The sequence below is a fragment of the Sylvia atricapilla genome, chromosome 1 (assembly GCF_009819655.1).
Source record: "Sylvia atricapilla isolate bSylAtr1 chromosome 1, bSylAtr1.pri, whole genome shotgun sequence".
In the NCBI taxonomy this organism is placed as follows: domain Eukaryota; kingdom Metazoa; phylum Chordata; class Aves; order Passeriformes; family Sylviidae; genus Sylvia; species Sylvia atricapilla.
The window spans coordinates 27,547,580-27,573,216 of record NC_089140.1 but is presented as its reverse complement, the minus strand read 5'-3'; the positions used below and the strand labels follow the sequence as shown (position 1 = coordinate 27,573,216).

The 25,637-nt window shown below is 38.8% G+C and overlaps 1 protein-coding gene and 1 long non-coding RNA gene across 2 annotated transcripts in view; both read right to left on the bottom strand.

The window, feature by feature from the left end:
• The window catches only part of LOC136360689 (uncharacterized), a 538,204-nt gene that overhangs the window by 358,668 nt on the left and 153,899 nt on the right, over positions 1-25,637 (bottom strand). The window lies entirely within an intron of this gene.
• TMEM106B (transmembrane protein 106B) lies at positions 1,660-18,247 on the bottom strand. The gene is made up of 8 exons (XM_066318084.1): positions 18,165-18,247; positions 14,844-15,065; positions 12,325-12,388; positions 10,844-11,003; positions 9,883-10,023; positions 9,722-9,771; positions 8,106-8,159; positions 1,660-7,383 (listed from the first exon to the last, which is right to left on the bottom strand). Exons 2-8 carry the CDS (start codon positions 15,061-15,063, stop codon positions 7,245-7,247), a joined length of 828 nt encoding a protein of 275 aa, XP_066174181.1. The 5' UTR covers positions 15,064-15,065; positions 18,165-18,247; the 3' UTR covers positions 1,660-7,244.

Below are 25,637 nucleotides of genomic sequence, written 5' to 3'. Positions count from 1 at the left end.
CTTAGGTGAACATATCCCAAAACCACATCCAAGTATGCACTCAGTTATACTGAGACCTGTATAGAATTTTGAGAAGTAAAAAGAAAGCAATGTACAGACAGCCAGGGAAACTTCAAAATCTTTCAGAAATTTCTGTCAATTAGGTCTTTGAAACTAGTCTATTTCAAGATGTCAGACCTTTCAGTAGCTAGATCTCAAAACCTTCTGCTTTGGGTGTAACAGAATAACAATTTCCAGTTTTTTAAATTTGTCCAAATTCATATTTGATTATCTATTGTCATATGTCAGTGCATTTATTCATTTTAAATGGTCTTTATACTCTCCAGACAGGCAAAGTGGTGTTTGAAATTTACGTGGTAGTATTTCACCTTTGTTGTTCACCTGCTTTGAATGGGAAAAAACATAACAAAACAAAAAAACAACACAGGAAAGGAATTCAAATAATACAGTTTGAAGGTTTTGGATCAAATAAAACTGTTCAGTATTAAAGGTATGTTTCTGTTGATCCAACTCCAGATCAGTAGAACAAGACAGAAGCAGATCTTTCCATCTCTTCAAGCTCTTATCTAAACAAAGGAAAGTAGTGCTTAAAGGTTGTTGTTCTCCCATTTACAGTGCTCCATACAGGGCTTGGACAATTCTAACAATGGTTATGACAACTCTGGGAAGGAAAAATGACTCTATGAGTTAGAAAATACCGAGCATGACTGTAGTTACTTTCCCATGTAAACTTAGTTTAAAAACCCAGCCTTTCTAAAGAGATTCACAAGCTGAAACAAAAACCCTGTACACACAAAGACCCCCATTTGTTATTCAAACCAGAAAACTGGTATAACACTCATGAATATACAATAGGTTTCTCCAAGACAAACATTAAAAGCATCCCAGTAAGTTGTTCCAAAATATCTGTGTAAGGCTATTTTGAATATTTGATTATTATGAATGTTCTGAATGTTCCAAAGTCATGTCCTTTGCTGCCTAGTTTTTAAAGATTCAAGTTTTTCAGCAAGAAGGCCTAAAGTTACTTTGCAGATAGGTATAACTGGGCCTGTGTAGGATGGAGTTAATTTCCCTTACAGCATCCCAGCCATACAGCTCTGTGTTTTGGGTTTGTGGATAAAACAGTGCTGATAACACACCAATGTTTTGGCTAATGCCGAGCAGTGTTCACACAGCACCAGAGGTTTCCTTTTTCATTGCCTCTTCCCCCTTTGCTTCTGCCCAAACCTGTGGGGCCTTGGCTGTGAGTGGTCAAGAAGCTGAGAGGGGACACAGCGAAAACAAATGTTCCCAGCTGACAAAGGGCTATTCCATATGGGATCATGTCCATCAATAAAAGCTCAGGGAAAAGAGTAAGGAAGGCTAATCAGGGTTATGGGATTTGTCTTCCTGTTTTAAACACCTGCCTGCTGCTAGGAAATAAATTTCTTATTTTGTTTTGCATTGTGCACATGGCTTTGCTTCTCGTATTAAAGTGTCTTCATCCTGACCCAAGTTTTGTTGCTTTTGTCCCAGTTCTCTCCACCATAATACTGGAGGGAAGAGTTTATGAGCAATGGCTCATCTGGTGGCAGGAGCCAACCCACCACAACAGCCCAAGTTTGAATTTGGTTACCTCAGTAGTTCGGTCAGACAACACTAATTCATTCACACACAGTGTTCAGCTTTCAGATACTCAAGTTTATTACAGACTTAACACAATAAAACATAGTATAAAAAAAGTAGATTGCAAAGTCTTCACATCATGGAATGCCAAGTTACAAAAATTGAAGTAATATCCTTGAAAATACATGAAAGCTAGTGGGAAAATATGGTGAAATAGAGGGAAAACTTGTGGGAGACAGGAAAGAAGGGGAGAAAAATATTGTCAGTTAAGAAAAAAAGATATACGTGACCCAAGCTTTTTAAATAGAAAATTTAATATCATTCTTTTAGTCAAACAATCCTGTCTAGAAACATACTCAGAATTAAGTTAGGTCCAGATTTTGAACCTCTGAATACCAAGATCCCTTGCGCCCCTGTTAGCTTACATTAACATAGCTTCTGTATCCTACAAGTCATTCCAAAATACTGTTCAACTTCTTGAGTGTTTATCATGCTTTACTGGATAGATTGTTTGCTACAGTTACAAGAACATCTTAAGTTACAAAAATAGTTATCACTCATTAGTATTTCTATACATATCTCAAGCTATTATATGCACACTCTGTACAGTGGATGTTAACAGCAGTTAACAGTTAAATTTGCTTCCTTAAAACAAACAAAAGAACTAAATCAGTCAGTCAGACCCAAAATACTCAGGCACCGTAATACACTTACATGTGTGGTACTAAACATCCCTGCCCATGCAAAGCAAAAGCAGTTTCAGTACCCAGGAAACACATGCATCCAAATTGTAGGACCCTTCTGAAGGTTGGAGAGGAGAGTATGACGATCAGGATGCTACTCCCACTGAACAGTCTCCCACACAAAGTATGCAGATCCCATGCAGACTGTTTTTCCTACCCATGGAAAAGCAGATTTATGTGGCAAAAGCTCTAGGTAGTAGAACTACACCAAAATATCCCTCTGGTGATGATCAGAATTCCCTAGAAAATAGGAAGGTGACTCTTGAAGTGGAACAAACACTGGGTGTTTGCCACAGCCAAATAATTGTTCTCAACATCTTTTGGCTGGGATCTATTCCTCCTTCCCCGGGCCAAAAAAAAAAAACCCCAAAAACCAAACAATAAGACCTTTTGGCGTGAACAGGGCCATCACTAACAAATACTTTGCTGGTTTCAAGTAGTCCATTGTTGAAGTATAGTGGTTGCACTTGCATTATTTATCCTTCCCTTTCAGTAGTGGAAAGCCTGGAAGCATTACTAGGGTTGTGGCATTTTGTGAGACAGGCAAGTAAAAAATTGGTTCTTAGAGGGACCATTGCTAGTCTTTCTCATCTCTTCACTCTACAGGTACAGTTCAGCTGATGTGAAGCTTCCTGGAGCTGCCCAACTCTGCAACAAGTCACTGCAGTAGTGCTGTCTGGGGACAGATGTCTTGCTATAGATTAGGGGTGTGGGAAGAAAAAAACACTACCACCACCCCTCAAAAAAAGGAGGAAAAAAAAGAAAAAAAGAAGGAACCCTTAAATGCTGAATAACACTATTTCTCTTTTAACATTTTCTGAATATAGAAATTTCTCTCTTAACCACTCCAAGCACCATCCTTTCCATCATGAGGGCAACAACACTTCAGTCAGGTTAAAGACCCTCATGGTTCAATCCAAGCACTTAGAGGGTCGGTGTTTAAATGGTTCCCTTTATATACCACGTGCTAAAAAGCCCAGGCATGTTTGCAATGCACTACTATGAAAAAATATATTCACTTGCAGAACTTCAAGGACAATTTGAAGCAAAGTCAACTAAAATGTACTCAAATCTGCCAACATTAGGCTGCAAAACATAAACACTACAATGTTAATATCAAGGTCATGCACACATCAAAAGAATTTCAAAGTTATACCACAGAGGAAAAAGATACTTATGGTTTGTCTTCACAAAAGATTAGAAATTAAGCAACCATCCCCATGACATTCAGATGAGTAAAGAAATTATGAATGAACTTCTACAGGCTTTTTCCCAAACCAGGAATTCAAGAATTTCAGATATTTCATCTTTTAGTAGGAGTGCTTCTCTTTAAAACTCTCCCAATAGATATTTGATGGTAAGATCTTTGATGGTTTGGATCTTGGATAGCTATTTATTCATTTATTTTTAAAGCAGTGCATTTGAAATGTACACTAACTTGGTTCTCCAACGGCCAAATAGTCAGCATTCTTAGGCATTTAAGTGCTCCATACTTACTTAAGTTAAAATTTGGAAATTTTACCATTATTTTAAACAGAATACATTAACCTGGTTTTCAATAGTGCTATTACAGTGCAACATCTGGGCTATATTTCCTACTTTTTAAAAAAATAACTAGCAGAGCTTCCATTTTAAAGTGCAACAGGTTTTGGTAAAGGAATTGCTACAAGGTTTTCAAGTGAAAAGAATTCTACTAGAAAGAAACACACTGCAATATCAGCAGAAAGGTATTTGATAGTGTTTGAAGACTAGAGGAAGTTACAAGTGAAATACGAATCATTTCAGAAGACACACATAAGATAAATCAGGAAAAAATTATAGGTTTTCAAGCCAACATTCTGGACAGAACTGTATTTATTGATTTACAACTGAACTGAAAGGCTTGCCTTTTTTATTTTAAGATCGAGATAAAACAAATGTGAAAAATGAAAGGTCTGGTACTTGGATCTACACTGATACCTTTTTCACAAAGTTATACAAGTTAATATTGAGTTCCCTTGTTCCCTTAGCATGTTTCCAAGCTCGGACAGATAAAGCAAGTACAAGTTAAATATTCACACAGATGTTTACCTGCTTATCTGATGAGATGCTGTATTAAAATCAATATATATATTGAAATGCTTGCCTTATTTGGTTAGTAATATGCTGACAGTTGTGCAAGGGAATATTAGCACTTGGAACCTTAAACCTTTTATTCTCCTGTTACTGGTTTAATTTGAGAATTCAGTAGGATCTTTAACCCACGGTTTGTTTCTTAAGATGAGAACTCTTCATTATTCAGTAAATTTATCACAAATACATGTTTAGATATCCTAGATAAAAAACAAAAAAGTTTTATCTTCTCCCTTCTGACACATACAAAGTAAGAATAACGCCACTCAATTCTTTAATTTAAATCAGTAAATTCCAAGCACTTCTTGCAAAGTTAAGAACAACGGATTTAAGTATTGATATTACTCAGCACGTTCACCAAAATTTCAAAAGCCAGTTTGAGTCTCAACATTGCATAAAGTGTAACTTCCCCCCTGCCACGCTTGTTCAAAAGCAGCATTCACTACTGTCACAAATTAATTTGATCATTGTGTCATTCCAGTTATTTTAGATTACTTTTCATCCTTGGAAGAAAAATTTGTTTTAAATCAATGTAACTATCTGCCTATAGCTGTTTTCTTCTTTTTCTATTTCAAAAAAACTCACAAACAACAACCCCCAAGCTAAAACAACATTCTAGTGTGTAAATATTTAAGCCTAGAAGAAAAGAGCCTGTGTCACTTGCTGGCAGACTTCAGCTCTGATATGATTTAAACCAGAATTCTCTCTCTACTCTCCATTATTAGCATATGTTTCTACAACAGGCATCATGAGTTTACCTCTCTGCTTCTAGCTAGCTTCTCACTCTCCTGGTCTTTAGTTATCACCTGTATCTTTCAGGCTATCAAACGAGCTTATAAATGCATTTTAGCAGCTACAGAACTGAACCTCATCTAAACTCTAGAAAGGTGAGTCAGTTGTGAACTAGTTTCCCTCATGACTGTGAACTGTAATAAAGAATGTTTACTTTTAAGGGTCCAAAATCAAGAATAATCTTCAGAATACAACTACAATAAGTCATCTCAATTGACTACTCCAGTTACAGAAGTTGTCTAAAGACAAAAGATGAAGTCTTCGTCTTATCAACAACTATGTGAAACTGACAGTTGAGATTCCAAAAGTTTTCACAGACTCTCAGAGTAAGTGCTCATAGCAATTCAAATAGAGGAGGGTGGGGGGGTTATTATGGTTACTTAATGTCTTTTAAATCAGTCTTACATCACCCACATTTTTTCTCCCATCTACCCCCTTAGGTCCATCTAAGAGAGACCAGCAAAGGAAAGAATAATGCGGACAAGTATCTTCACTGAATTACTGGAGCATCAGAGATTGTTAGTGGCAAGTTACTCAGAAGTCTTTTTCTCTTGAGTTTATTGCCATTTCATTTTGTGTAGCTTATTTCCAGGAAACAGGAAGCATAAAACCAGTAATAGCTATTTTAAAAAATACATTATTCATTACAATGCAACAGTCACAATAGTACCCTTCTTACAGCTGCATCTCACTTAATTCAGAAATAAAACAAACCTGATCTGGCTAATTAAAAACTTAACTCTACAAACAGTCAGCCTTCAGGAGTCAAACAACTTTGGACCCAAAGTTTTTAATCATCATGATTGACAATTACCCCAGAAATTCACATGTGCAAACTGTGCTACAGAAACTATTTAATGCTGTCAGTCAGTAATCTCAAAATTACATAAGCATTTACTCCTACAGAAAGAATTGCTTCATCTTCCCTTACATAACTTCGATGTGACTGTTGAGTGCTCTGGAAGTACAGATAACTACTGCATTTGCTTACTGAGCCCGTGCAAGAAATGAAGACAACCCAGCATATTAACACAAATGTTGCTTAGGTACATAACATTAAAACAGTAAAAAAAAAAAATCACAAAAAATCTACACCAAGCTCTCCAAACTCATGCTCAAAGTTTCCCATCTAGTTCCAACTGCACAATCTTGATTTTAATACCTGTTCTAAAAAGCTTACTAAAAAACAGTCTGGTAAAGTCTTATTCATTTTCTAGAGTCTTATATTTTTCCTTTGTCAGTAATTGTTGTGGGGGATGTTTCTTGTTTAGTTTTAAACCCAGCTTTAAATCTAACAATATATATTCTCCTTATAACAACCCAGAGGTAGCAAGAGGGAATATGAATGAAAATATGCCAGATTCTAGAAACTGCACATTCAACTACAGTGTCATCCAAGAGAGCTTTCCTGGCTTTCATAGACTGCATGTCACCTCTAATCATGGATGGCAAATAAAGTGTAGAATCCCAAAATAAGAACTATTGCCACTGGGTTACTAATAGGAATTTCATACCCAGACACCTCTAAGTAATATTATTTAAGTAGTAATACTGCATTTTCAACTGTCAAATATCAAGAACTGAAATATAAACTTAAAATTTATGAGTATCATTTTAAAGAAATGCTCATTAGTGACACATTTCACCTTAACACAGAAGAATACACAGAGTTACTCTAAGTTGATGTACCACACTGTAAGGAAAAGTCCCAGTTCTGTTCAAGAATCTGCTATTCAACCTCTTCCCCCCACCACACAATTTGACAGAAGTGCTTACAGTAACAGAAAGCAAACAGAAGGGGAAAACACAACATTTAACAAGTGCACCTATTTACAATTTGCACCTTTCCCTCCTTGCATCTAAAGTGTACAGAGCTCCACGTTTGCTATGCTGTACATCACATGTACTCTCCACTCCATGTAACACCAGCTCTACCCAAAGGATCTCTGCAAGCACCAACAGCAGTCATTCCACACCAACCAACAGGTGCTTTTACTGTGGAGGCTGAAGGACATTTAAATACTCTGACTGGCCCAGCTGGTAGGTCGTGTTTCCTCCACAGTCCACATACTGGTATCTCTCCTGGGATATTTGCTCAGGGTGGCCTAAGTATGAGGTTGTCACTGTCACTCTTAAAAAGACAGAAGAGAAGAGATTTTGAGTTTCCTACTCCAGAAATCACTGTGTTTATATTACTAGGGTTATTAAGGAAAAAGTTTTGGAACAAAATATGTTTAAAATAATTTTAAGAACATTACTGATTTGCTACTACAGATTTTCTCCATGAGAGACATCTGGTCCCTTTTCCTAAAGACGCTAAAGCTGAGGTTTACTTGTAGTATCTACCACTACAAATAATATTTCTTATTTGTCACAAGAAAGCAAATGATTAAACAAGCTATAAGCCATGCTATATCTAGTCTAAAGACATGCCCCCATCCCTCACCAATGAAAGACCCCACCATGCTGAAATTTATGCAATGTCACAAAACGCAGTCTCTGACAGAGTACTAAAGCCAGAAACTCCTTCAAGATCAAAGATGTCAGCAAGTTTTGAACAGAGACTGATAAAAAAAGTAATTTTGAAGTTTTTGAGACATCAGTAGCTCCATGGCTACAGCCTAGCTGCAGAGCAGACATAGTAACAACGATTCTCAGTCCAGTCACCACCAGAACCTGTCAAAAGACACAGCTCACTTTCTGTAACTATAAAGCTACTACACTAGAAAGCAAGTTGACTTCATTTTATCTGTGATGCAAAGACTCCAGGATTAACTATCTGAATATTATTTCAATGAGAATTACATGGTTTCTGAAGTTGTTTCTCACACATAGGAAGACTACCATACTTACTGCATCATCACTACTATGTTATGTACTTTGATAGATGGTAAAGTACAGAAGTCACTGCAAAAAAGAAGAACCATTGTTAGATTTACAGCAAACTTTTCCAGGGTAATTATCTAAAAAGCAAGACTTCAGGCTTCAACTGGAAACTCTGCTGTCTGTATATACAGAGACTACACAGTTGCCAGCAATGGCAACAGAATCATTTGCCAGTGACTGTATGCTCATCTGGACCCACTTTTACAGACACAGTCTTACTTTCACAGGTACTGTCCTCACATGTGTTTGCTTTCCTGTAACGTTTGCCAACAGAAGTGTCCTCAGAAAATGTTCATTCCAGAATCTAACCGAGGTTAACCTGAGACACTACATTTAAAGCCCGTCAGTATCACTTTGTCACCTTTTTTTTGCACTCATCCACAAAGTAACCTTTAACCAACATACAGAGATTGCAAAATGAAGGTTACTATTCTCTTGCAAGATAACCTTTTCAGACTCACATTTTCTGACGCAGGCCTACCTACCAATCATAAAGAGCACCATGTAAGTGCATACTTTTAACCCCTGCTTCTTACATCATTGCTCTTGGTCACAAATTCATCAGCTCTAGAATTGAAAGCATGTGATCAGTGCAGTAAGATTACTTGGCAGCCACCTACAATATTTGCATGCCCTTGTCATTCTTTCCCTCTGCACCAACAAAAGTAAGATATAAACAGTCAGTAAACTCAGTTCATCCAAACTGTAAGAAAATACAGCATTTTCATGAGTTCTATGAAGTTCTATTTATGAAGTTTACTTATTCCTCATGCATCCAAAGAGTGAGTGGGTCCACAAGATTCAGTGTTTACATAAAGCTAACTTACATACTTTAAAAAGGTGACAGAGGTTCAACATTCTCTGTTGATTTGAAGTTTGTGCTTCTCTTGGCATTTCACACCTATTTAATTTTATTTCAACACTTCAAAGCCATAATGTTTTCACCCATGCCAAATGGGCAGCCATCCACTAGAACTGCACACAGATCTGAAGTCTCAATAGTTAACTCTTTCTGCTCAGTCTGGATTTCATTGTAAGGGAACTAAAACTGGAGTCTGTGACCAAGATATAATGAGGTAACATTCTGCTGGACAAATGAACTTTCAGAAGCTATGAATAAAACCACTCAAAGGGCAGGCTGTAAATACTGCTTTCCATTGTATACACAACGTGTGAAGAAAAGTCTAATTTGCATACCACTAAATACAAATTTCCTTCTACTGCAGAGGAAGTTGTGGGAAAGTTACTAGAGAACTTGTTAGGGGAACACACCTGCACTTTCACCCCCTAAAGTAGCAGTCCTAACTAGTGCTGAGGCCTAAAATACTGTAACAGAGATACCATTTAAAGGGTTTGTAGCCAGGTACAGCAAGCCACTAATGAAACTAATATTGATATGAAATAATACCACAACTGATATGAAACTAATCAATCAGTTGTGGTTTACCTATCTTGCAATACTATTAAATGAAAAGAAAATGCCCCAGAATCTTTTCCAACAGATTCCTGCTAACTTTGGAAAAAGTTGTTTTTAATAGCACTACAACTTTCAGGATGTGACATTGACAGGTGAAAACACTTACTACATGTAGCTCATTTCATCTTGTATGACTGTGGGCACCATGTAATCAATCTAAAAAAAAAAAAAAACCAAAACACAGTGAAAAAGAAATGAAAACACAAATAAAAAGATTTAAATATGAAGATTAACACCTGTTCAATACTGAAAGCCTAAACTACTTACCTGTTTCATATCCAGCGGACCAATGTTGGTGATGTTGTTTAACCGTGCTTTGCCAATAACTGTTTTTGAAAACTGAACTTGGGCTGTGATGTTGGCTACTTCAACAGAGTAGTAGTTGTTATTCGTTATATTGAGTGTGTTCTGGAAAAACAAACACAAAACAATAACAGCTATCCGTTCTGTGTATCTTGATGAGCAAGCATTTTGAATCTTGTGCACAAGACTGTAAGATCAGAAATTCTGCATGTAAATTTTCTTGCCTGCAAGGATTGCAGAGAGGAGTGGGGTTAAGTGATGTGATCATCGCAGGGGACCATCACTTAACTCCTTTCTGAGTTTGTTTAGTGAATATATTGAGTTACACGAGCTTCTGAACAAGTTTCCTGGTCACAACCCTCTACTTTAAATACTGCATTTCCTCCTATCCTCAATTATTCCTTCCAGGAAATGTAGCTATCAAATGACCTCTTTTTTCCCACAGCAGCTTTGTGGTATTTAAAATGAAGAACTCTACCAAAAGTCTTTAGGCCATCCTGTATCAAGGTCATCACAAAGAAATCAAGAACTATGTAGGAAAAGCTCCTTTAAGTTTTAATGTGGATAAAAGTATTTTTCCTCAACACAAATTTTGACAGGGTCATAATACCAGAGCAGTAGCAAAGAGCATTCCTACATACACACACTACATTTCAGACATATTCTTAAAGTAACACTGAGAACTCCAAAGTTACTGTTTCCCTTGAAACCAACACCCAGTGCCAGCTTGCAATTACACCTCTATCAGCTATGGCTACAGGAACCAGCCACAGCAGGCTCTGTTACATTTTTCAAACTGGTCACCTGTTCTAGTTCTTAGAGCTAAGCTTTTCAGACAGACCACAGCTTCTATGTACACTAAACACTCCAAGCAGAATTTCCTGTTGCATTTATGCATTCCTAACCCCTAAACAGTCAGACTTACTGTAATATTTAGATAGATTATCCGCCTCTCCTGTTCGTAAGTGACGTATACGGACTTCACACCAATGTACTGAACGTCAATTGAGCGAGGAAACAAGAAAAATACAGCCAGCCCAGAAAGTAGTAAACACACAGTTACAGAAGCAGTCACATAGAGCTTTCTGGAGAAAAAAAAAAAAAAAAAAAAAAAAAAAGACACGTATCAGAGTCAAAAGCACATTAAAAAACAGTGACATGCTATTTTCTTTTAAGTGATAAGGAGTAGGACTAGTCAACACAACTAATTCAGTCTATTTCTTCCATTAGCTTCTAAAAAGGGAAAAAAAAACTTATGCTGCGCTTCACAGCTTGAAGTGTAAAGTTCTTAAACAGCTGTTACTCTTGCATATACATCAGAAATTACATTTCAAATCATGTGGTTGTCCCAACATTTGTAACTTTCAAAGGAAAATGGAAGAGGTAAATATTTATGTGCTTAGAAACAAATCCACTTCCTCTTAACATTTATTTATAGCACAACTTCTGTCATTTTGTGGATGTCTCACAAAAACCACCCAGAACACAAAATAAAGCTCTTATGACTAAGAATCCTGACTTCCAGGGAAAGTGTTAGGACTTCAGCTAAGGAGCAGAAAATTCACAGTCAATACAAAAGGGTCTGTTTGTGTGAGTGTGGCTCTGTGTATGCGTGCATAGGAGGGTGGGGTGGTAGTAGTGGTGTGAGAGATAATAAAAAAACCCTCCACAAACAAAAAGATCTGCTTCAGCTCCAATTTTGTCAAGATTTGAACACCAGAGTAATATGTTTCATATTTGTACCACCATTACATCAGATATATTATCCAGAACAGTATTATGTGAAGCTGATATAGTTCTTCTGCCTGGCACTCATTTCTGTTTACTACAAAAATATCAAAACAGTAAAAAAAAAAATGAAGTAAAAACCAAAACATGTCAGAACAAGAAGCCCTGAGCATTGCAGTGAATCCCCTAAGTAGATCCTAGGAAAAAAAAAAAAATATGCTGTATCATAAATTGTTGATTTTTCTAGCTGCAAAAATCAGAATGTTACAAACTAATTTTAGATGACTTATTTTGTAGTAGTGGTTCAAAGATGTTACCGATTAGCTCAACCCCTAACAGTGAAGATGTGTCTGCTTAGATCAATTAGGACACTACAGAGACTGAGACATATTCACATCACTACTGTACACATGTACATGAACAGGTCATAAAGTATTCCTTAGCTTTGTATTTAGCTAAGATGTACTGTGATGGAAGTATGCACATGTGTTAATAAATAACTGTCCAAGAGTTAGAGGTTACAGCTGGTATTACCCACAAGCCCTGTTTTTCCAATAATGAATGCAAGAAAGCATTCCAGTGATTTTTGTTTGATTCTTCTTATTGCTATCTCTTTTGAATTGTTGAATTTTAACTAGAAGATAATAATTCAGGTATCACAAACAGCTATTGACTTACGTTCTTCTTGGCCTCAGTCTCTGATCACTGTATGGAATTAAGGCTACCAGCTGGTTTTCCTGCCCTGGAAACAAAAACACTCTTTCAGAATTTAAACAAAGAGTAAGCGTTGTTTCAGCTCTTTCAAACAAAGAGTGCTCGTTACAACTTAGTGGCATCAAAGAACAAACATTAAACATTTAAATTCCAGATAAGGACCCAGGTCCAATGCTACTGTAGCTGATGTCACTTTCTGAAATAGAGCATGGCTTATGCAACATCAAGATGAAAAAACACCAAGTCTACAAGAACCAAAACAGCAATAAATTCTGTCCCTGTGCTGCACACATGAGCAGAGGCAATATTGCCTCTGGCACCACTTCCTGGAGAAAAAGAGACGTAGAACAGCTCTGAGCTCTCTATGCCAGACCCTATGAACTCATGGGAGAAAACATTCAGAAGCTTGGGCAGTAAGAACTGACCCAGAAGGAATTCTGCATGTACTCTTCTGAAAAGGAAAGGTCAGGTTTGGTTAAAAATCCTCAACAAACACCAAGCCCAAACTGAAACAACCAAAGCCATCAATACACGTGATCTGGGCAACACAAGCTATGCATAAACTGTGTTCTGGAAATCAGGAGTATATAAAACCATATTTATCATGGTGCTGCTGGGCTGCAGCACCCTGGAAGTCAAAATAAGTATCTACTGCAATTTCACCATGAAAGTTATGTCACTAGACAGCATTTTTAAATGGGGTATCTTAACAGATAGAGCACATGCACAGATGAGTAGTTGAAAATACATCTACTGCATCTGCCAGTAGAGCTTTTGCTACTGGTTGTGCAACTGTATGAGAACAGAGGCCTCATGGCCAAGTCAGACCCACAATTTTTAAGCCAAATGCAGAATTTGATCAAATCATCACTTAGTTAATCAAGCACTTGGCAATGATTCCACACTGAATCACTAAGCTAAGCAAAACATCAACCTTCTAAAAAGCCTGTATCAATTTTCAACACATTTTCACTTCTACTTCAATGAAGCATCTTCAACCTTTGAAGAAATTAGCCCAGTCCTGCTTTCATCATACTAAAAACCTAAAGCTGTCCAAGTAACAAACATAATTTCATGGATTTATTATAGTTTAGCCATCATATCATGTATTAATTGCAGTCTTACTAGTCCTGCTGTCATTCTTAATATTTCCCCTCTCCCCTCAAATGACCTCCAAATGTGAAAAAAGCTATTTCTGCATTTTGAGTAAAAAATGCTATTGATGCATGCATGAACATAGGATGTAAGAACATGCTATGAACAAGTATTTGCAGTTAACAGAACAAACTAATTTACCCTTTCTGGCTAAGGTAATTTTTACTTTCATAGCTTTTCCAGGTGTCAAATTTGTTGAATTCAGAGGTACTCCAAGAATACATTGTAGTAGAAAGCTCAACAGCTAAAACACAAATCTCCTATGGTACTTCCAACCACTGAAATATGAGATGCAAGTGTTTGTGAACTGTTATCATAACCTAATCTCACTGAAGCACATGAGAAGGACAACACAGCACAGACATCACTCAAGTTTCCTGAGCTGCTGGTGAAAATCAGTTCCAAAAACTTTTACACCCAATAATCTGTTTTGGATAAGAGGTCTGGCAAAAGCAAACTCAAACATGAAATCATCTCATCAGTTCTTCTCCAGTCAAAGGGAAAAATCTCACAGTTGAAGCAAAAAGCTGTGCCTTGGCCCACTGCATTTGTCATACTCTCCTTCTGCTCAGTTTCAGATATCTCACATTCTCCTTTCACAGGTCTCTTCATAAATATTTAGGTAGCTTATCATTTAGAACAGAAGCATAACAAAGCAGCATGCTTTACCAAGAGAAAAAGCAAAGGATGAGAGCAAAGCAAACAAAACAGCTAGGTAAGGAGACTAATACTGTGTAGCCTTCTCCTTCCTGAGGCAGCCAAAGAACCTACATACTTTCAATTCCAAGCTGGAGTTATCCACCTAGCAAGCAAGAGTGGGACAAAAGGAGGATAAAGGAAAACAAGGGATATTGGCAGCAGTGAGGGCAAAAAAATTTACTGTAAATCAGGGAATGGGTGTTGCAGTCCAGGTCCATTTCTCCATCTCTGTATTTGCGGCCATTTTTGCAGTTACATATTGATTCAAATAGTTTAAAATAGGTAGTTAAAAGAGATGCAATAGAATATCATGAAACTGAAGGCTTGCTAAGTTCACTTGCAAGAGCTGAGGTTATGTGTGGACTCGAAGCTGAGGAGGAAGAAACAGTTGCACTGTACAGACAAGAGGAGACCCAATTTATAACAACCAAGGTGTAAGAGCTGACCCAATTTGTTACAAATTTGTAACAAAATGCTTAGTGCTCAAAAAAAAAAAAAAAAAAAAAAAGAAAAAACTTCATCTTGACTTGAAAAAAGCTATTTGTTATGAATTATTACAACTACATATGGCTATGATGTAAATTTATAGGTTAGAAAAAGAAATAAAAATAATACACACTGAAACTTACCGCGTGGAATTCTTCCTGTGCCCTGGCAGGTTGGGCAGGTGACACTGTCTCTTCCTGTAAATTCCACATAGGGAAACTGTGACACGTCTCCACATCTGCTGTCCTCATTGTGCACTTCTGAGTGAACTAAACCATTCCTCACGTTGTCAGACACTGAGCTCCCATCATAGCCATCTTCCTTGCATGTATGCATAGGCAGGTGAGAAAGTGATTTTCCCATGTCTAAAAAAAAGTCAGAAGGAAGTTTTCAGAGGGAATGATTCAAGCATGGCATGCATTTATTCCTCTGCACCAGGTAACTGTTAGTCTGTGGCCACAGTCTGACAAGACTCAGTTCTCCTTTGTTCAGATCCCTTAAGACCTGCAAAGCACTAAGGCCCTGTCAAGCTGGAGTCAATCCCAAACTGTAAAGAACCTGAATTAACTGGGAGTTTTGTTCAGATTCTCCAATATGCACAGGTTGAAAGGGGATTGATGAGAGGCTTTAAAGTTAGAACAGTACAACTGCTCCCTAAAGTTGTAACAGCTTTTCAAAGGATTGTTACTGTACAAACATCAACACAACACATTAGTCTTTGTAGCAAAAAAACCAAGTCAAGGCTGGGCCATAGAAAGTAATTTTGCAATTCTGAGTAAATTCTACACATGATAGATCCAATTTTAGTAATTTTTTTGCCTACATTTGTTTTGAGAAGATAGGATTGGCTATTTGTTTCCACACTAGAATATAAATTGCCTGGTATTTAAACTGATGATTCCCTTTAATTCAAAAGAGGATTAATTCACATGGAAGTCAAGTAAAAAATGGGAGTTACTTAAACACAGCAGCTGCCAATATATAGCACTTATAAAGACCTGTTTTAAAAAAAAGTACTACTCACAAAAGCATTTTTGTTAATTATGTGTATTTTCATTTTTTCTCACTACTGTAGTTTTTCAGCCATGACACTGAAAATACCTTGAAACACAGAACATTTGAAATTAAAGTCTGTAAAAAAGTACAGTAAGCAGAAACTTTCCCAGTGGGCAACATGTGGGAAAAAACCTCCAAGATAAAAAAAAATAAACCTCTACAGCAATGGCAGTTAGTTGTCCAGCTTATCCACATAATCCATTATAGCTACTTAACACACAAAGACAGCAGTCACTCAATTCATCAGTGTTTTGAGGAACTGCATGATTTAAAAAGAATATGCAAAACTCCACTTTTTTTTTTTTTTTCTCTATTAAGAGGTATTTTAAAGTGGCAGCTAAGAATTATCATGCTGGTTCACTAAAAGGAAGCCCTACGAGGAAGATTAAAAGAGGAAAATAAGTCAGAATATTTTAAACCAACTACTCAAGACAGAACAGAATTATCTCAAATACAGTGATGGCAATGCAATCACAACATTAATTCATTACATTGCCACAAAGGCTAGGTGAATGTGGAAGAAGGAAAGTAAGAACAAATGCCAACTAGTCCCTCTTACTGCCCCAGCAAATATGCAAGACTATTTTTTTCATTTGTGTCATTAAACCCTTACAAGCAGGAAAGCTATTACCCTTCTGCTGCTACAGCACTTTTTAAACATTCTAAGTTTGGGAGTCATTCAATAATGGAAATTGTTGAATTGAAAATTAAAACTACTGAGCTATTGAAAAAAAAGAAATCCTGAAAAAGCTGCTGACACTGTTGACAATTATTTCACATGGGGTTTTTGTTTACTTTTCTCCTTGCAGCTGACCTACAGCCTTCAAGCTATGGAACTTGAGTTTTGCAGCTTAGGCAATAGCTGTCACAATTATAGATCTGAAAGCCCAAGCATCGTGCTGTTATGCCACCACTTCATCCAACTACATCCAACGCCCACAGACAACTGAAGTGCACCTTCTAGTTTTAGCTTTTTCTAGAAGGAAAAGTTCACACACTCCCTAATCACACTGACATGAACCAAAGTGCAGCAGGCAAGGATGACTGGGAACTCTTCCAAGAACACATCCTTTATTTACAGTTCAAATGCAGGTGCATCCTTCAATGCCAACTGTACCTGAGCTTCAATAACTGAATTCAATGGTGCCGGAGACCACGGAGAAATGTCTCAGTTCACAAACAGGAAAATACAGAACCACCTTCAAGCAAAATTGGATTCCCCAACATGCTTTTTCCCACAGCCAAGCCTGAACCTTATTACAGCTGATCACAAATCAAGAAGATGTTGACCTTTTATCCAGCAGTAAACAGTAATAACTCTGACAATATAACATCGGTGTATGTTACAGCTTCTCTACTGTCACCGAAGTTAAAAATCCTACTTCATGAACAGCTCTGCTTTTGTCCAGTCTCCCTTGCAACTGATGTTACACTCCATTCCCCCTGGACTTATCTGGAGTTTCTGTGAATTCACAGTTTGTTAAAACGAGTTTAGTAAATTAAAAATGTTGTGACAAGTGGCTTTTGTTTATGACCGCACCCTCCAACTTGCTGTGCACTGCAGCACACGGACAAACCCAAACAGTGTCACAAGACACCCCGAACCACCACATCCTGAGCTATAAGCAAGACTAGGGGAAAAAAAAAACCTGTTTATAAACAAACTCAGTGAGACTTAATGGAGTCAAACAAAATTTTTATACTTCTCCAGCAAGTTAGACTGGTGTTCTCACCCTTTATATGCAAACATATAAACTTCAGATTACAAACCTACTTCTTTTTCACTACAGCAAAATTTCGAATCGCAACTACCGTCTACCCCATCAGCTGTGCCTTAACCGCGGACATCTCAAGCTCCTCCGAAGCAGAGGACGCGCAGGGTAAGGCAGTGACTTAGCAGCCACAGCCTCGTCCCGCTCGGGTGGGCACGACCAGCGCCGCCTCTGCAGACCCCTTGGCAGAGCCACGGCTCGGACACTGCCTGAGCGGTAAGGCGGACGCTGCCAAAATAAAGGAGTCAAAAATCCCGGGGTTGAGGGATTTTCTCGTCCATCAGCGCCGGCTGCTCTCACAAACATGGCGAAGTTTACAGCCGGCAGGCTTGGACCAGGGCCCGGCGAGCTCGGCTGCTGCCGGTCTGCCCGGCCGGCCGCCGGTCCCCGCTCGGCCCGGGGTGGTCCCGGCGCAGGAGCCATCCCGGGGCAGGCCAAGGCAGGCCAAGGTAGTGCAGGGCCGGGCCGGGCCAGGCCAGCCCCCCTCCGCCCCGCCGCGGGCCTGCCCAGGCCCCGCCGAGGCCCCGGGGGCGGCGCGGCGACCCCCGCCCGGCCACAGCCTGACCACAGCCCGGCCAGAGCCCGGCCGGCGCCCCGCAGCCCCCGCCCGCCGCCGCAGCGCCCCTCCGTCCCCACCTGCGGCGCGGGCTCCGCGGCCGGGCACGGCACTGGGGCAGGACCGCAGGCTCCGGGAGAGACGCAGCGGCCGGCGCCGAGCCCCGGATCGGCGTGTGCGCAGGCGCGGGGCGGAGCCGGCTGTGCGCTGCTCCACGGGCCCCGGGACGTGCCGCGGCCCCGCTGGGCTCGGGCTGGATCGCCGTCCCGAGGGGTGCGGGCCCATCCCGTGTCCGGGAGTGCAATCAGGGGTAGGGGAAGGGGGAATAGGGAGGTCGCGGAGCCCCGCTTTGTGGCAGTGGGACTAAAGGGGACAGAGCGGGATGCCATCCGGGGTTTCCCTGTCAGCCGTGGTTCTGAATCCTATTAACAGAATCATCTAGGTTGGAAAAGACCTCTAAGATCGTCGAATCCAACCTATGACCGAACCACCACGTCAACTAGACCACGGCGCCAAGGGCCACGTCCAGTCTTTCCTTGGACACCTTCAGGGACAGTGACTTCCACCACCTCCCAGGGCAGTCCATTCCAATGGCTAATCACTCGTTCTGTGAAGAAATTATTCCTAATGTCCAACCTAAGCCCCGCCACTGCAGGTTAAACCCATATCCTCTCATCCTGTTGCTACTTGGCCGTGCTGCTCGCAGGTATGAGAGCCCTCTCCTTCAGGCCTTGACTTCGTGGTACCTTGAGGCACCATCTCTGTTTTCTGTGCCCTCTTTGGTAGCTCTGGTGGAAGTTGCTCACTTCCCTTGTGCTCCGGGAGAAAGGAGATCCTCCTGAGAGCAAAGCAGTGGCAGGTCAGCAAAAAGAGAAATGAGTGCAGTGCGTTTTCATCACTTGAGGCACATTACACAATGTTCCTTGTACAGCCGATGTTTATCCAGGGCATGGGCATGCGATGTTCTCCCAAGGACTTGCCAGAGCAACATGAAGTGTGATGGAAGTGAGTAAGTTGTGATGGCCTCTCTTCATGGGTCTGTGTCTTGTTCACGAAAAACATTACCTGCTGTCTTTGGAAATGCTCAAGACGACTCTGTGGGAATGCATGAGCACCAAAAGGATGAGATCTGTGCAGGGGGACACAGCTCAGAAAGAAAGCAGGAAGAAGCTCTGCCTGGTTTGGGAACCTCGACCCAGCTGCAGGAATGAATCAGGCTGGGGGTAGTTCTGTGATTCACACCATGTATTGCAGTGCAAGGACAAGCATGGGGTCAGGGTTCAAGGGAGAGAATGAGGAACAGGTTCTTATGACTACGTGGGGTGATCACAAGGCTGGGGCAGGGTGCCAGGCTGCTCCAGAGGCTGGGAGGAGACAGGCTGCCTCCAGCAACCGCTCAGAGCAGGTGCAGCTCTGAGGCCATCTGCAGTAAACCCATGCCTGCAGTGTGCACAGCACCTGGTAGTGGGACCAGCATATGATCAGCACAGAAAAGAACTTTTTCCCAACCAGGTGTGTACTTAGAGGAAAAAAAAAAATCTTAATTTATCTTTAATCAGGCCAATGCCAGCTCATTTATTCTCTTTATCCTTGGAACTTCTTGCTGTTTTCTGGGAGCTTAAGAAGTCTTGGCTTCCAGTAGTCTCTAGCTTTCATTATCCAGTTCAAGTAATGGTGCATCCTGCATCGCAGCTGGCTTGACTCTACTTATCTATCCAGGCATGGTCAAGCTCCTGGCAATATTGGCAAAAGCTGGCATGTTCCATGTCCTTCTGGTAGATCACCACCTGAATCTTTGGCCCATCGCTGTTCAAGGTTCCTAAGGTACCCATATAAAACCCTCTGTGCAGCAAGATTGACCGTGGTATTTTGTGAGTTTTTAAATACAAAAGGATATGTGTCAGATACCTTGAAATGGTGCCTAGCCTGCTCAGGATCAATATGGAGTTTGTGTCTCACTTTAAAACATCAGCAAATCCCAAATTTGGAAGGTTCAGGTCTAACTAACAATTTCACTGGTTATTAGCTTTTGGGTCTTGCTCAGCTTTACACTGATCCAGAGAGCACAGAATGCACAGTGAAAAATACTCACAGCTTTCAGCTGTACAAACAGAAAGTAAGAACATCAAAGATCTTTCACATTGTCTTAAATAATAGTGGCAGCCAGTCACATTGACCTGAATCATCACACAACACGGGATGTGCCAGAAAAGGTCAAGAAAAGAGTTTTCTGGAGTAGCTTTGGGAGATCCCACTGAGTTCTAGCAACTAAATTCTCTCAATACAAAAATTTTCAAGGGAAATATTACTAGTAAATTGTAATTAGCATGGAGATTTTTATCAAATCAGAATTTTGCATCTTTAACTGCAGCAGGTTTTGTTCAATAATTTCAGTCCTCAAACTAACTTTAAGGCCCCGTGCAGGCAAGAGTATTATAAGAGCGCTGGACAGAGTTTTTTCCCCTGCCTGACAGAAGCAACAGTTGAAATCAGTAAGGGCTTTAGAGATAGTTCTCTGTTACCGTAGTAAATAGACATGTTTCTGGTTAAAGACTTACTACTTGGCAGAGCCCTTCCTCCATAGCTTTGACACAAACAGAATGGTTTGGGGTTTTTATCTCTTTACAGCTGTCATGATGAAAGGGAACATATCTCTCTATTTTCTTTGTGTTATTTTCACTTTGAAAGTACATGTTAAAGATAGCGTTGTGGAAAGAGAAATGGAAACACTGTGAAGATCAAGCTCAGCCATAAATCCTCAAGGTCACCTTAAATATAATTTATTTGGTATAAACTAAAATATTTCAAGGAAAAAAAAATAATAATATAAAGGCAAAGTGTTACACCAACTGTATAGTCTTGGAAAAAAAAGAAAAATATGTGGTTAGAAGATGTAAAACTTGGAAGCAATGCTTAAAATATTACTGAAATTGAGACAGTGAGTTTAGGATAATCAAGACAGGGTTCCTGTGATTATGAAAGAGTATTTTGCAGTAAAGAGGTACAGAATGCACAACATCCAATATTGCGTGAACAGAATAGATTGTGTCTAGATGAGGATTGCATGCTTAAACAGAGACACAGAAATTAATCAGTTCAGAAATATATGGTAAAAGGGTGGTATGCAATACTAGTGCTAGTAGGAGGGGTATGAAACAAATGCTCAGATGGCAGAAGGAGAGAAGCTGAAATCATCACCTTTGGACTGAGTTATGGGACAGCTGCAAGTAATATGAGCTCTTAGTTCTCATAGATCACTGAAGGAGTGCAGTTTATACTTCTGATAGTACATCAGTAAAGAAATCCAAGCAATGAATCTGCTTTCAAGTTGAGTTTTGTGGCTGGGATATGATAAGTGAGTCAAGGCCTTGAAAGGTCTGGACTTAGCAATCCATAAAGGAGCTGATTGCACCAGTGTGCAGCCTCCCAGGTCCTGTGATCAAGAGACTTAGACCCTAGAAGTACCACTGAAGAATTATATTTACTTCTTATTTTCTCCTAAGATGAATAGCAATCCACTAACATTGATTGTCTGAAAAAAAACTTCAGGCTGTCCACATTTATTTCATCCTTTAGGTATATAAGCAACTAATTCTATGAATATTGAAGGCAATGCAGCCTGTTTTTCTACAGAGTTTCTTCTTGGTTGTCTATTATTTACCTGAATTATATTTTCTGTTATGACTACATATACCTAACATCTTCTATTGCAGAGAATTTTGACAGCAAAAAGCAGGCTGCCATGCTCAGAAGTGGAAATTTGTAGTTTGCTGACTGGATAGGAAGTTATTTAATGTTGGCTCCTAAATGTTCAGTTCCTTATGCCTCCTGCCTGGTTATCTATTTCTATGAAATTTCTGTGAACGATATTATCTCTCAAACTCCACTGAAGCTGGATAATGCTTTCAAGGTTATTGGAACTTGGGACAGATAGAGGCAGAGATTGCATAAACCTTGTTTTCATACAGCCTACCAGGCTATAATTGGATGGCATCCTATCTGAATGCTGAGCTGGGAACAGAACCCTTTTTTATCTGCAAGCAATCTCCAAGTCCAGAAAACCAACCAAACAACAACAACAATGACAAAACAAACAAACAAAATAATGTGATAACTGTAATCCCCATCTCATCTAAAGTATAAAGAATGGGAGATTGTGTCCATTTGTCTACTGCTGATGGTAAAGAAGGTACTTAAGATTTCTGGTAATTACTTTAAGTTCATCATTATTTCACTGGGGGTTTTGTATATAAGGAAAAGCAGGCTTTGCAGAATTATTTATATGAATATAAATATAAAAATAAATTTACAGTTGTTTGTGTGGATTGGGTTTCTCCTCCACCTTACGTAGTCCAGGGAATAGTTATGTTGCCATGTAAAGACCAAGTTTTTTTCTAAATTTCTCTCTAGTTTATGAGGACACTGGAAAGAAAATGTTCCTTCCCTATACTACAGTTTTATTATCAAGAAACTTTGGAAAAGAGATACAAGTTAACCAGACAAAAATAAGAAACCTAATTTGTAGTAATTTCACCCTTTTTTCCTGTTTTTTTGCAAGTCAACCTAGTCCCAGGATGCACTAGAACTGATTTATAAGGATTTGGCAACAGTGTCTTATTTGCAGTTTTGCTAAGTTTCATCATTGAAGGGCAGGTAAAGTCACAGTCAGGCCAAAACAGCAACAACAAAAAAACCCAACAAAAAACCCAATCCCTAATACTAATGTATATTAAAACTTATGTGTAATAAAAACAAATTACACTGTCTTATTTTGGACCTTCAGGAGTTCTGTTTTGAAACATCCTTCTTTCTCCTCCTGAAGTATTATCTATACTTGAGAATTGCTGCTTTTAATGGTATTCTATGGTAGAATTCTATGGTAGAGTATTTTAGACACAATACTTGAATGTGATTTGTCACAGATACTTTCAATGCTCTGCATTTTCTGATGGTGGGGCTTGAGCACTGAGTTATTTAGCATTAATAAAACATAAGCAGTATTTTATAACTGATATGTTTCTGATATATTGCACAGCTACAAGTAGCTGTCATTGTTGCAACACTCCACAGTCTTCTACTGTGTACACTTTATAGTTGCTGTGTGTTCATGACATGTGCACAAACCTTAAATTCTGCATTAGCTGACAAATGAACGAGATTATTGTATTCTGTAAGAACATGGGTTTTGCCCATTCCTCCACAACTCTGATGCTTTGTAAGAACTGTGTGGCAGTTCTTATATTGCTGCAATACATGCTTACTATACCTTCTGGGGAAAGTGCCCCCTATTTCTCCTGTTTACATATTCTCACCCTCCTTTTTGAAAAAACATTAGCTGAATATTGATGAGGAAAAACTAAAACTGACAGCAATCCACAGATCTAGACAAATAATAGATCTTTGGATTGACTGGGTGAATGTCCTAGTGATTACACATTTAATGCTTTTGAAAAGCTTCTTTCAGAACAAGGTTATCATGAGTTAGATGCAGAACCATTTATCTTTACCTTAGAGGAGTGGCATTGGGTGGCAGATGTGGCCACGTTCAGCCGTGCATATGGACATAGAATAATGCTATTATGAGCAGTCCTACTGACCTGAGGCTCATCTAATTTACATGTGATCTGTGCTGCAGTTTCTGATGGACAAAAGTACAAACAAGGATATTCTATCTTTATTATTTCTAATGCATGACTTGTCTAGCTTTATTCAAATTGACTTTCTGCAGAGCTAAACTGGTTACTGAGAGACTTTTTAAAATTGTGTAGCTCCTCAGGAGAAGAATTCAACTACCAATGGACTATATGGCCTTCAAGTATTCAAAGTTTTTTAACTTTAAAAAGAATATGGTTTTAACACATATTTGTGAAAAGCAATGGCATATATATCAGTTGCATAAACCTCTGAGAAGATCTAGTTTCATGTGTTTGGAAAGTTATGTGAGTGATGATGATTGTCTCTCACTTTACTAACAACAAAATCTATATGTCACAATGCAATAAATAACTAGATTTTGCCATTTTTTCTTTATTTAAGTTGATCAGCACCAAGAAAATCCACTTTTACTTAAAAAGTTCCCATATTGTTCTTCTAAAACACCTTGGAGAGTTCTCCATCTTTCATTTAGGACTCTCTCACCTGATGTAAGACTCAAGAGTCAATCTGCGCAACCTTCTGCACAGTTTATTCCATTATTTATATAAAGATATTGATTATTGTGTCAATCTTACAGATACATAAGTACTTTCCTGAGCCATGAGAAATATGAGAAATGATTCCCGTAACAGATAAATAAGAGATAACAGAAGGTGCAGCATCAGGAGCAAAAATGTGAACAGATAACATTGAGGAAAATATTTCACATACAGCCTAGAGCCTGTTCCTGGCATTTTAGCTTAAGTGTTCTTTATTGTATGCATTGCAGCAGTAAATATCATGTTTATCAGTAGCATAAGTCAAGATATCTTTGATAGCTTGCCTTTTGTAGCAAAATGATAAACTGTTTGGTCAACTGTTAAAATCACATTGTGTTAGCCTGCCAGCTAACCAACCTGCAAATGCATAGGTATTTTGAGAGTGCTGTTCAAAACACTACCAGTGCAATAGTTTTGTCATTATGGTCACGTCTAGCCCCACACAGCCTCTTCTGCAAGTTTGCCAGGTGAAGATGCCAGAAGATGCAGGGTTTTATTTCTTGGAAAATAGATAGAGGCAACCAGTTCATAGAGGTTACTTACCTTTCTAGGGGTTTAGCTTTCCAGCAATTACAATTTTTGCTTATTACTGACTGGACCAGGACCAGAAGCTTTGTAAGGGATTTAGAAATTTGTGTTTTAGAAATGGAACACCCTAAATTCCCCTACTTCTTAACAGGGTCTTCCACATAATGGCAATGATAAGTTTTCATTCTTGCCCACTCAGGTGGTCTTTAGCTTTAATTAATTTTAGCTTCATTTAATAAATGAAAGCTCTTTTTTTTTCCTATTTCCATCTCTTGTAGGTTTATACTAGAAGACATTTTTAATTTTTTAAAAATGCATCATAGTTCATGAAGACAAATGAAAATAAATCTGTTTATGCAACTGTTCAGCTGAAGTTTATATTCTAAAGTTAATTTTATTTCTTTAGAAAAATACTTTGATAGTGGTTTTTGGTTGGGATATTTACTGTGCCGAAGTAAATCAGAGACAGTGTTCATGTTTCTGTTGTAATACAGTAATATAGAAGAGATGGAACTAGAAATTAATATTTTAACTTACCATGACCATCAAAATAATTTGTCATGGAAAAGATGATCATGTAATTGCATTGTGATTATCTTAATAAGTGTAATTTGTCATGTCTGATTTCTTGTCCACTTTTGCACTTCTTCAAAATAGGATCCTATTAAAATGTTTTTCATTACTGTCATAAGAACTGCATTGAAATATTTTATTGATAATTTAATCAAGCTATTATTGCATGATATCTTACTGCAAAAGTATTTCAGCCTGTGTGGTGGGTTGGCTCTGGCTGGGTGCCAGGTGCCCACCAAAGCTTTTCTATCAGTCCCC

Excerpts from the sequence above, each read along its gene's own strand:
- TMEM106B (XM_066318084.1), bottom strand. The coding sequence starts at position 15,063 with ATGGGAAAATCACTTTCTCACCTGCCTATGCATACATGCAAGGAAGAT. Across the intron at positions 10,024-10,843 it reads TAATCTATCTAAATATTACA|AACACACTCAATATAACGAA; the intron begins GTAAGTCTGACT and ends TTGTTTTTCCAG. Across the intron at positions 8,160-9,721 it reads GATGAAATGAGCTACATGTA|TGACTTCTGTACTTTACCAT; the intron begins GTAAGTGTTTTC and ends TCTTTTTTGCAG.